Source organism: Octopus bimaculoides, chromosome 1 (assembly GCF_001194135.2).
Source record: "Octopus bimaculoides isolate UCB-OBI-ISO-001 chromosome 1, ASM119413v2, whole genome shotgun sequence".
NCBI classification, from domain to species: domain Eukaryota; kingdom Metazoa; phylum Mollusca; class Cephalopoda; order Octopoda; family Octopodidae; genus Octopus; species Octopus bimaculoides.
The window spans coordinates 63,156,636-63,169,484 of NC_068981.1; the positions used below are offsets into that span (position 1 = coordinate 63,156,636).

Genomic DNA, 12,849 nt, shown 5'->3' on the forward strand with positions numbered 1-12,849 from the left:
ATATTTTTAATTGAAGAGAAGTAAAATGAGGCAAAAAAAATATTTTTATGCCATTGTCTGTCTAATAGTGAAAGGTTTTCATTTTGAATGAGAAAGGTGGAATAAACCAAAGGGCGTTGCGGAAGCTCTATCTGTTGCAAGTGTTAGAGTCTGACATATAGGTGACGAAGTTCTTAAATTTGTTGGCTGATAGAGCCTCATTGTAATTGAGGATAAGTTCAAAATCCTCTTAATGACGATTTTATATGGTAGTTAAAAGAAGAATGAATGCTGTACAAAATCAAGCAGATACTGCTGGAACAGCCTGGGCTATATCTGAGTGGAAGTAGACATTGCTGGCTTTGTTTTGCTTGGCTGAGAGGAAAATCATTCTAAAACATTCACACAATTCGGGTGCCTTCCTGAACTTAAAAAGCGAAACATTTTGTTACTGGCACTCATGTGAGAAAATTCGTTTTGGCAATGTGGTTGTCCCCCTTCTTTTTGGATGAAAGAATGGAAAACATGTACACCTGCACAGCTAACCCCATTTCAATCACAGCTGATATCATCTCATGAAAAGTAACTCTTCTTTCTCTCCTGAAGAATGTCATAACATTTCATCAGTTTTTCTGTTCTGCAATTTATCATCATCAAACAAACAAGGACAGTATATTTCCTCCAGCATAGAAGAGGCTATGCACTTCTAGTGAACATATCTGAGGAGTTGTCAATATTGCCAAATACAAGAGTCGGCATGGAACCATCAGTAACAATCTGTGTCTTATACTTACATGCATGCATGTATGCATAATACAACCAGTGTCGGTGTGTTCACGTTTCTCTAACTTAGCAGTTGGGTTAAAAAAAACTGATAGAATAAGTACCAGCCTTGAAAAAATAAAAGTTCTGGTGTTAATTCATGCGGCTAAAATTCTTCAGTGCTGTGCCCTAGTATGACCACAACCTTATGACTGGAACAAGTAAAAGATAAAAGATCAGTACGGTTATTTTCGTTTAATAGTTTTTTATGTGTGTTTAACATGCTAAACTACAGCTTTGCCTGTACATGACTTGATTGTTAACTCTTTACCTGCACGACCTCAAAGGCTATGCTGGTGCGAGGTTGAACCAACCACTTGCAGAGGCAGTCTGATTGATTTAAAAATCACCAAGGTAGAAGAGAAGAGTATGGTGCGTAAACCCCGTTTTCTTGCTAGTCAGGGTATCGACATTTACTGTTAAGACTAAGAAAGAAAGACATCTTGGTCAGAAACTGTTTAAAGAAAAGCACATAAATTCAACGTACAACAATCAGCCATCACACAGGTTTTCTGAAACCTGTCAGCGAGAGAGAGATTGAGAGAATAGCGGTGTATAGAATACGAACACAACGAATTATATTAAAGAGAGGGAGAGAAAGATAAAATAACGAAGACACATTGGTATAAATGTCTCTGAATTATAAATAGTTTTTATTTATTTCAAACCCTTACGTTTTACAAAATACAAATATTTACATTAATTTCAGACTCGTCTAATTATGCTGTTGTAATCTAAACAGCAGTTATATTAAATGCAGCCAGCATTAACCATCGATCTCATTCTTGTAAATAATAGTGAAAGTGCCGGTTTTATTAATGGAAAATTGATATCGTAGGATTTATTTAAATTTATATTGACCATGGGTAAAAGTGGCAAGAAAAATAAGAAACAAACTGCTGACGTGAAAGAAGCGGCTTCTAAAGATCCTAACAACGCATCGAAGAAAAACGTGCGGAATAAACCGAACTATAAGTATGATGATGTATTTCACACTTCTAATTTCCATTTACCCTTTAATTGAACGTATTTATTTAACTCATTGGTGCTCATACTATTTCACAGTTTATTGTGTATGTCTTATCACTTCTATCTATCTATCTATTTATCTATCTGTCTGTGTGTAGTTTTGTCTGTCCATTCTCAGTATTTAATTTACCCCCAAATGCCACTGGGGTCGACTTTACATTTCATCCTTTCTAGGTCGATAAAATAAGTAGCAGTTAAGTACAGGGTCGATGTCATCAACGTACCCCCCACCCACGAAATTGTTGTCTTGTATTTGATATTAATATTTAATTTACTTTCTTCCTTACACATACTGAACCTAATCTACTTCCAGTATCAGTGTGATCTCATCAGAAGTTAAATATAAACAATCGGTAAATCGAATCTTCTGTTTTAAACGATTTCACTTCGAATTGTACGAACACCACAAAACTCCAGTTCACGCCGTTATAATTTAGTGATTTTGTACCGATATGAAGAACCAATATTAAAGAATAAGGGATATGGTGTTGAAAAATGGCATACAGCACTTAAGGCGGAGGTAAAGAATACGCACGCCACCCGTTTTCGGCGTAACCCTAAACATCGGGTGTCCGTATTCTTTAATTTCACCGCACTTAGCTATATTTCTTTTCATTATTTTAATTGAGACTTCACATTTCTGAGCTTTGATATATTTCGGCATTGAAAAGGCTCCGAGATTTGAAACCGGAACGTAGAAAGACTAAATATAAACACCATGTCTTTTATCTGTTTCTGCTGATTTAATGACTTCGTTGCGTGCTGTTTAAACGAACGTCTATCTGCTTATTTAATCAATGCTTTACACGTATTATTTATAAGACCACTGTATACATGCTGTCAGGATAACGAAGGAACCTACGTGGTCGCTTGACAGGATCGCACGAAATAGTAACCAAATCTCCCTAGAATCACGTTTCTACTGTCTTCAAAAACGAAGTATAATGCAAAAGATATCTTATATGGCCTAGACATGGCAGCCGCGGTTGGAATGCTTTGTGATCGATGACTGTTGTTCTAGAGCTATACAGTAACACGTTTTTGAAATAGTCGCGACACTAGTCTACGAAAGAGCATCATGTCACTTGACCTGCTAGAAACAGCAGCTAAATCTCCCTCGAATCTATATCGTCTTAAAATGGAAGAACACATTGAATCACATAGTTCTTCATAGACTATCTGAAAAGAAAAGGGAGAGATCATCATGAGTGGAATGTCTTTTATCACAGGTCATTTCTATTAGGGATTTGTCGTCGTCTTATGTAGTTAGTCTGTATCGCCGATGTCTAGAATCGTTATCCTTCCCAGGTTTTTGTACTGAGCTGTCGAGATCTAGCTGTAGATTTCTAAGCACATCCTGGGTAAGCTGGGTGTCTACCCTGATTTCCTTGCATTGCTAACCAGCTGTGAATTAAGTATTTGTCCTGGTAACCGAGCTTTTCTTTATTCTTTGGACATGTGGAGGTTTCGCAGTCCCAATATTTCTTACATGTAGGGTGGTGAGCTGGTACAATCGTTAGCACGCCGGGCAAAATGCTGGATAAAATAAGTATCAGGTGAGAACCAGGGTTGATGTAATTGACTTACCCACTTCCATGAACTTGCTGGTCTATGCCAAAATTTGAAACCAATATTTCTTACATAGGCGCAGGAGCGGCTGTGTGGTAAGTAGCTTGCTTACCAACCACATGGTTCCGGGTTCAGTCCCACTGCGCGGCACCTTGGGCAAGTGTCTTCTACTATAGTCTCGGGCCGACCAAAGCCTTGTGAGTGGATTTGGTAGACGAAAACTGAAAGAAGCCCGTCGAATATATGTATATGCATATATATGTATGTTTGTGTGTCTGTGTTTGTCCCCCCAACTTCGCTTGACAACCGATGCTGGTGTGTTTACGTCCCCGTAACTTAGCGGTTCGTCAAAAGGAGACCGATAGAATAAGTACTAGGCTTACAAAGAATAAGTCCTGGGGTCGATTTGCTCGACTAAAGGCAGTGCCCCAGCATGGCCGCAGTCAAATGACTGAAACAAGTAAAAGAGTATACATTCTGTAGGATGACAGTGTTCCTGACCATATCTTTCTAAGTAAAGTTTATGATCTTTTTCATCATGTATGCAAGCAGTTTTTTTATTTTTACTTGTTTGCAATGTAACATATGTCTTCATATCCTTACAATAGTTTGGATAAATACCATTGTTTGGAATATTTAACACTTCACTTGTACTGTAACACACTTCTTGTTATGCTGTTAACTTTATCAAACTTCTGAATAATGAGCTGACGTGCATTCTGTGATCTAGTTTGTCTCTAAACCTGCGGTTTTTGACTGTGGTCCATACGACCCTTGGGGATCCACGTGATTTTGTTGTTAAAATTTACATGCAATAAATTGGTCATGCTTCTACAATACACAAAATATTTTAACGATTTTCTATACAATTCCTAGATATTTATTTATCAAAATAGATGATTTTTTTTTTTAACATTGAATAGCTATGAGGGTTCACTTGAGTAAAATAGGGATCAAAGGGCTCCATAGGTATAAAATGGTTGAGAACCACTGTTTGTACTTCTTTGGTAGATTAAGTGGCTTACCTTTCCTAGCTTCTGCCCTTTGATGATGATGGGCTCAGGTCATGGTACTTGACTGACATCAGAACTTCATAGGCAGGGAACATCTCTCCTCTCTGGATGTTAATATTCAATGTAAACTTTGTAGCTACATTGCTAAAAGTATCTACTCTTCAAGTCCTCTACACTATGAGAACAAGGGCACAATTAACAAATAACATTCCTTTGTCTGGTCTTAGTTTTTTTCCTTTGAGATGCAACATTTTAAACAGGTTGGCATCTTGTCTTGTCTGTATGCTTCTACACCTGCAGTTGGGTTGGATGATACTTCCTCAAACTTCATTAATAGAAAGAGTGAAAATAATGTAGATGCCAGCACACTACTCTCCTTGGTTTTAAGACATAAGCAAAAAAGCTAAATTCAACTGTGTAACTGAATCCTCATGTCAGCATGTAGGGAGTTAATCATATGAATGAACTTTTCCAAATATCCAAATCTGTTGAGTACTTGCTGCAGACTCAGCCAGTCTACTGAGCTGAATGTCTTTGTGAAGTCAAAGAAGACCACACACAGTACCTTCTTCCATTCCACACATTTCTTCTAAGTCTGTCAAAGTCAAAATATGTCTGTGGTGTTTCTTTCCCTTCTTAACCACATTGAGTTTCTGACAGAACTACTGTTATTTTCTCAATAAGTCTGTTGAGTGAGTAATACTCTTGCAAAGCACTTCTTGATAATAATGTGAAACCCCTTGATAGTCTTGCATTCATGCCTCTTGCTCTTCTTGAATATGAGGATGATGCTAATATCCTACCAGTCTAGTGTGATGTCACCAGCCTCTCATAATTCCAGTGTCAACTGGTGGAGATCTAATTGGTTAGTCTTCTCTATTTTTTCTGCTGGGATCCTGTCAACTCCTGGCAACTTTCTACACAAAAGTGTCCTAGCTACAACCAACACCTCTTCTACACTTGGTGGATTATGTTTCAATATATTGGCCATACTGTATGTTATATTTTTCGAGGTTCCCTACTCAGCATACTCTGTTGAATTAAGCATTTGGTAGAAGTCCTCATCAGCTGAACGGCACCTCTCTTCTACGGTCTGTATACATCTTCTAGTTCAGCATAAAAGCTACACATATCAAAGTCTGCAGCAGTTTGCAGTTTAATTGCTTTGTTTGTTTCCCACTACTTCAACTCCGCCTAGCAAATATACTCTTGCAGCCTTCTCTGAATTTAGCAGAGCTTGAACGAGTTTGAAGCCTTAATTAGGGTTTAGGGTAAGGGTAAAGATCCCCTTTGGTCATGAATGATCATGGATTTGCACCTAGAAAGTTACCCTCCAAGGCACAACTCTAGGCAAGATTGTTTATGAAAGCCCAGCAGTCGCCCATGCATACCAGCCTCCCCTTTTCATGCCACCAATATTATCCAAGCAAAAGGCAAAGGCTGATACAGCTTGGCACCAGTGCTGTCACAATTCATTTCTACAGCTGAGGGAACTGGAGCAATGCAAAATAAAGTGTCTTGTTCAAGAACACAACACACCACCCAGTCTGGGAATCAAACTTATTACCTTTTGATTGTGAGCCCGACACTCTAACCACTGAGCCATGTGCCTTCACCAAATTAGGGTTTACTTGTAAATTAAACAGTGACATGTTCTCTAGACTACCTACATGTTTGCATTTATCATCTAAAGACATGTCCATCATAACATTCAAATTTTAGGATTTCCTTTATTTTTAAAAATAATAGGGCCTTAAATGAGTTATTGGTTCAGTGGTCTAAGTAAGTAATTAAGTGAAGTTTCCTTCTCGAGTTGTACTGACTCATAAGGGCCCAGTTTCCATGGTGTGTATATTCCCCCACCTGGATGAGATGCTGGTCCGTCGCAAGATTATTCATTTTTGCCAGCTGAGTGAACTGGAGCAACCTGAGACAAAGTGTTTTGCTCAAGAACACAATGCATCGCCCAGTCCAGGAATTGAAACTACAATCTTACGATCACGAATCCAGCACCCTAATCACTAAGCCACATGCCTCACTAGTGCAGTCTGTCAGAGTTAAATCCCATCTCCACATTGGAATTATGAGTAAGTTAAATAAAATTGTTCAACTAGTGACTAAATCTATGTTGCAGTCTAGGCTCACCAAGATCAACTAATTATCTGGTCTGTAAAGAAATGCACTTTTCAGGATCTTTGAGACTGTTCAGGAAAAGGAAGAAGTTATTCTCAGATAGGAGAAGTGGTCTAAATGCTTGCAATAAATGAACTTCCTGAAAGGCACCCATCAATCATGGTGGTGATGACCAAACAATAGACTAAGTCTGCTACCAACAAACAGGAATTGTTCCTTTGATGAGTTTCTGCACAGTTTTTGTCTACCAAATTTCATTTACAAGCCTTTGGTTGACTTGAAATTATGCCAGCAGACATTTGTCCAAAGTGTCATGCTGTAGTAATGAAACTGAAATGATGTAGTGAATGTCTTAACTACTTATATATATAAAAATAATACATAAATGCGCCCTTTTAAAGCCTAGCCAGGCTCATGGGCCCAGTTTCTCGGTTTCAATGGCATATGTATTCCCCAGTTGGACGGGACGCCAGTCTATCGCAGTGTTACTCACTTTTGCCAGCTAAGTGGAGTGGAGCAACATGAAATGAAGTGTTTTGCTCAAGAACACAACGCGTCGCCCGGTCCAGGAATCGAAACCACAATCTTACGATCATGATGCTGACACCCTAACCACTAAGCCACGCGCTTCCACTACTTATATATATATATATATCTTCAGTCAATTATATATATGTATGTATGTCCCCAAGTCTCTCACTGCCAGTGACTCTAGGATTGCAGTGACTTCGGGTCTTGTATATGCAGGCTGCAGTGCATTTGTGAGCTGATCGTGGAGTGCTTGAAATTTTCTAGCGGTAGTGAGTTCTTTCATATGACCAAAACATGTCTGCAGCTGTCGGTAAACTGCTGATAATTAATCTCACTTCAGATTGCAGTGTATATTTCTAAATTCGGGGGTTGTCTCCCTTGCTTTTCTTCAGTGGAAAGATAATTTGTTGTCATCATTATAGGGCTAATTTTAATTAAAATTCCCCGGTTGCTTGGTCCGCTACTTCAAATATGTTAGCGCTCATGCTACTATACATAGATGAGCTAAATTATTCAGTGGATTTTAAAACAAGTCTTAATGTTTTTTTTTTATGAGATAAGGGACATTGTTATATATGTCTTGTTATTTTAATGGATTTCTATTAAACGCCAGAAATAGGAGAGAGCCGACCTCAATGCCTTATAATGTTTGGTCTTATTTATCACACTTCTGTGTTCAGTGTCCTTTTCCTAATCCTTTTGTAGTTAATATCATTCATGCTACAGTCGATGCAAGCGACTGCACGACACCCCTTATATATTTGGCCTTGAGCCATAAGAACTGCATTTTTTTTTTTTTGTGTAGTGAATCTAAAGAGTAAAAAACTGCCCTGTAAAAACTCCGTCACAAGCTTTAACGTGAATCACAAACTCAGGATTGCATGAAGTGGTCATCCTATCGTCATTGAGCCAACGCAGAATCAGACGTGAATTCAAGGATTATCTCCCCTTTCGTATACTATTTGGTACTTGTGAACCCCATAAACATTCGCTGTTTAAAAAATACTTTTATAGAAATTTCTTTCAAAATTGCTAATTTGTTTTTCATGCTTTAACTTGTGTAGGTTGAACTATGTAAAATGTTCGAGAAAGAAACCTAGCTCTTTCTTGCAATACATATGAATGCTTACATATGAATGTAGGCGCAGGAGTGGCTGTGTGGTAAGTAGCTTGCTTACCAACCACATGGTTCCGGGTTCATACCCATGCGTGGCACCTTGGGCAAGTGTCTTCTATTATAGCCTCGGGCCGACCAAAGCCTTGTGAGTGGATTTGGTAGACGGAAACTGAAAGAAGCCCGTCGTATATATGTATATATATATATATATGTATGTGTGTATATGTTTGTGTGTCTGTGTTTGTCCCCCCAACATCGCTTGACAACCGATGCTGGTGTGTTTACGTCCCCGTAACTTAGCGGTTTGGCAAAAGAGACCGATAGAATAAGTACTAGGCTTACAAAGAATAAGTCCTGGGGTCGATTTGCTCAATTAAAGGCAGTGCTCCAGCATGGCTGCAGTTAAATGACTGAAACAAGTAAATGAGTAAAGAGTATACATCTAAAGCAGCCTTTTTTCAGGGGCCCTTAAAATACTATTGTGGATAATTTACTGTTTTATTACATGGACCCTCCTAGGCTATATGGATCCCGGTTGAGAAACACTGTCTTAATCGGTCATTGTGATGATTTTTTCTTCTCAGTATGGATGTAATTGATTGTACCATCACGTTTCCAGTGAAGAACCATGTGTGTGCACTTATCAGCTAGCAGCTTCCAACCTCATGGCTATCCGCTGCATGTGCTGGTACAGACATGTCTTCTGCCTTCCACCAGATCATCCTACCAGGGCCTTACTCTTGTTCGATGCAGCAGCGGCGGGCTGGATGAGGCCCCAAGTTAGGCCCCACACCAGACGGATGGATATGATTGGGGAAGATCTCCAGAGGCTCATCTTGAAGGATGTAGAGGGGCAGCAATGAGGAGCACTTGTGGACCTGCTTGGCTCTATGCACAATGATGCCTCTGGGATCACTAACCTGGAATTAACACGGCTCTACCAACTGAGAGCATGAAACAGCAAGCAGCAGCAGAATGTCTAGTTCCATGATATTAGTGCCCATGTTGCATGGAGTGTTACTGCCACTCTATGGTCCTACAAGGAACCAAATGTGCATCACAGATTCAGATTTCAATGACCAATAATGCCACACAATGACCTTATTATAACTGTAGTTAAATAAAACTAACAGTTGTCATTAATCTCTATTTGATAATAAGGGAAGTTTCCAGTTTCAGTAGACAAATAGTCAGTGGTCCACTTATAGCCCATTTTCATTTCATTTTCTCTTGTGAAAGGCACAAAAAAAAAAATAATCTTGTTTGCCCCTCTTCCATAAAACTGAAGAGAACACAGTTGCCACTACCATTGTGTGAGAAAGTTAAATCTTAGATGACCCACTTTGCTCTAACTTGGCTGATTGTGGTTGTTTTGAGTCTTGTTATTTATTCTGTTCATGTGCAAGAAAGGTATGTCTCTGATTGTTTGCTTTACTTTTCTCTAACTTGGTTAGTTGTAGTTGTTTAAACCCCAGTCAAACATATCTATGGTCTAAACTAAAGGAGTTTCCTGGTATGACCATCCTGCCATGTTTGTTTTTCAAGTGTAATGTTTCTAAGATCACATTATTCAGAATGTTTCTTTTTTTTTTATTTAAGAAAGTGAGGTGTAATTTGAGAGGTTTAGCTGCTATTTCTAGGAGGTTGAGTAACCACAGATTCCATTGCTAGCTGAAGTTCTATGTACTATAGTGGTGGTATAGCTCAGCACTGTAAATTTGAGAAGTATTTTTTCTGTTGGCTTGCAGGGCTGAATAAAAATCGTTTTGTAAGCTTGGAAATGTCAAATTGAAACCATTACAGAATAATCTTCTTTTGAATAGCTACCAGCACAGAGACCGGACTGTTGGTTGTATCTCAAAGCACTTTCATGTATCTGATTCCTTTGAGTCTGAGCCATAAATTTCTTTAGAATTATTACTTCATTCCATCATTAAGCTCATAGCTAAAATGCATTTATTTATTTATTTTTTAGTTATTTATAAATTTATTTATTTATTCATATTTATTATAATTTTATTGACAGTGATTTTGAATTTTTTTTGCTGAAGGTGAGAACTGGAGGAGATTGGTTCTGTATGTTGAGATACAGTTCATACATTCAAGTAACCCTCCCCACTTGTCGATTTCCAAACCTTCCTTAATATATTGATTTCCAAACCTTCCTTAACCCTTTCGTTACCAACCAGGCTGAAACTGGCTCTGGCTCTGAGTACAAATGTCTTGTTTTTATAAGTTTTGAATTAAAATCTTCCACCAAACCTTAGTCACAATTTATGTTCCTAACACTAGCTGAATGATAACTAAGTCATTTTACTAAATTCTTTGTTATATTTGAAGTAATTGAAAGAAACACAAAGCATCTCAAAATAAACACAGTAACAAACGGGTTAATATATTGATTTCCAAACCTTCCTTAGTATATTTCTTCCTCTTTATCCACAGATTGATACTTAAAATTTGTTGCATGTATTTTCATTTCTCACATTGAAGAAGCTACACATTCAGGAAAACTTTCAAGTGACTATTAATAAAATACTAACATAGGCACAAGGCCATAGATTTGAGGGAGGAGGTTTGTATTAAAATGACTTCAGTACTTCACTGATATTTTATTTTATTTACCCTAGAAGGATGTAAGAGAAATGCAATACCAAGCAGTGGCTTTCATGGCTTCTAATTTTAACTGATTAGAAATGTTATTATGTACATTGTTTTGTTTTGGTATAAAAGATAGGCTACAGCAAATATTCTGCTCAGTACCACAGATTTGCTTGTCAGTTGCTTGACCTTAACCAGTTGAGAATGTCCCTTAGTGGCTGATGATATGTGCATCTCTGATCACTAGCTGAAGTAGTGGGGGAGCATCATAACCATGTGTTGAGAGGAATTCTTTGGGGTTTGGATAATTCACCTTTGGAAACATGGGTGTTTCATTCAACATCCTTAAACAACCCTTATTCAGGGACCTTTTGAGCTGGATGGGCTACTCGACCTGAAGAAAATTTTAACTGGGCCCCACCTGCAAGGTCATGCACTATTTATCTTGATATGAGATCACTATGTCTTGCACATGTGGTTGTGATGCATGTGCCTGGTGTACCGTTATCAGACGGGTAGCCATGATGGTTATACTGGGCTTCGTACATTTTACCCTGGTGTCACTTTGTTGGCATGCACTGCTCTCTCACTCAATAATAATAATAATTACAAGAGCACTCAGAGAGCGCAAACTTCTGTCAAGGCAACACCAACATCCTCTCGACGATTAGCCAGAGATGATTTTTAAAATGAGAATATCTGAAATAAACTTGACTGCTCTCACAAACGAGAATACTAAAAATGAACCTGGCCGCTCTCAAATATTAAATATAAAAAAATGGGAAAATAATCCAGAATCCTTGTCCAGTACCAGATCGATCCCACAATCTAATCAGTTTGTGCCAGCCACGAGGCCAAACATCTCTGAAAGTTTCATCTGAATCCATTCAGCAGTTCTTGAGATATCCTGTCCACGGACAAACAATCAAACAAACATGACTGAAAAACAATATCCCCCACCTTTGCTGAGGCAGAGGTAATAATAATAATCACAATAATAATCCTTTCTACTATAGGCACAAGGCCTAAAATTTTAGGGCAGGGGTCTAATCGATTACATTGACCCCAATGCGTAACTGGTTCTTAATTTATTGATCCCGTAAAGATGAAGGGCAAAGTTGACCATGATGGAATTTGAACTCCAACCATAGCAACAGGCGAATTACCGCTAAGCATTTCATCCGGCGTGCCAAAGATTCTGCCAGCTCACCTCCTTAATAATAATAATAATAAAAATTGATTTCTAATTTTGGCACAGGGCCAGCAATTTCAGGGAAGGGGTGCAAGTCAATTATGTTAGCCCCAGTGCTCAACTGGTACTTGCTTCAGTGACTCCAAAAGGAAGAAAGGCGAAGTTGACTTTAGTGGAATAAATCATAATAAATATTAGACTCTGTGTTCTATTGAGTTCTTTATTCAGTCAGTGTTTGTTTTGTTTGTGTGTATAAAAGCACTAAATTTTTACCTTATTTTTCTATATTATTTTAAAAACATTTTTCAGAACCAACTGGCAGAATGTGATGCTAGCCAAAATTGGTGTTTTGGGGACAGCTTTTTTAGTTTCTGTAGTGGCATTGATATTTTCTACCTCAAATGAACAACAGCCAGTTTTTGCTGGTGCTAAAGAAGGCCATGAAAAACTTGTTGCTGAAATACCATGTTCCAAGGATTATGTTTCTGAACCATTCAAAGGTGAGTTACTTTGACAACAATAATATCAGGGGTTTTTTTTTTACCCCTTCCTTTCTTGTTTATAATTTTATTGCAACTTTCTATATACTTCCAAATGTGTGTTAATGTACATATGTAGACCTGTATGTATTGTATTTGTGTAGTGCTGGTGCTATGTAAAAAGCAATGGTGATGGTGCCATGTGTGGCTATGTGCTAAGAAGTTTGCTTCCCAACCACATGGCTCTGGGTTCAATCCCACTGTGTGGCACCTTGGACAAGTGTCTTCTACTATAGCTTCAGGCCAAACAAAGCCTTGTGAGTGGATTTGGTAGACGGAAGCTGAAAGAAGCCTGTCATATACATATATATATATATATATATA

General features: G+C 38.2%; 1 protein-coding gene across 3 annotated transcripts in view; it reads left to right on the top strand.

The window, feature by feature from the left end:
• The first annotated feature begins 465 nt into the window (after positions 1-465).
• LOC106882037 (2-oxoglutarate and iron-dependent oxygenase domain-containing protein 3) overlaps positions 466-12,849 on the top strand; it is a 42,006-nt gene continuing 29,622 nt past the window's right edge. The window contains exons 1-2 of one of the 3 annotated variants that reach the window (XM_014932594.2): positions 466-1,173; positions 12,296-12,486. In XM_014932594.2, the coding sequence (XP_014788080.1) occupies positions 12,315-12,486 (172 nt within the window). In that variant the 5' untranslated portion in view covers positions 466-1,173; positions 12,296-12,314. Of the gene's footprint in view, positions 1,777-9,511; positions 9,604-12,295; positions 12,487-12,849 lie in introns of those variants that run through there. The other 2 variants (XM_014932593.2, XM_052967183.1) reach the window with 2 other exon arrangements.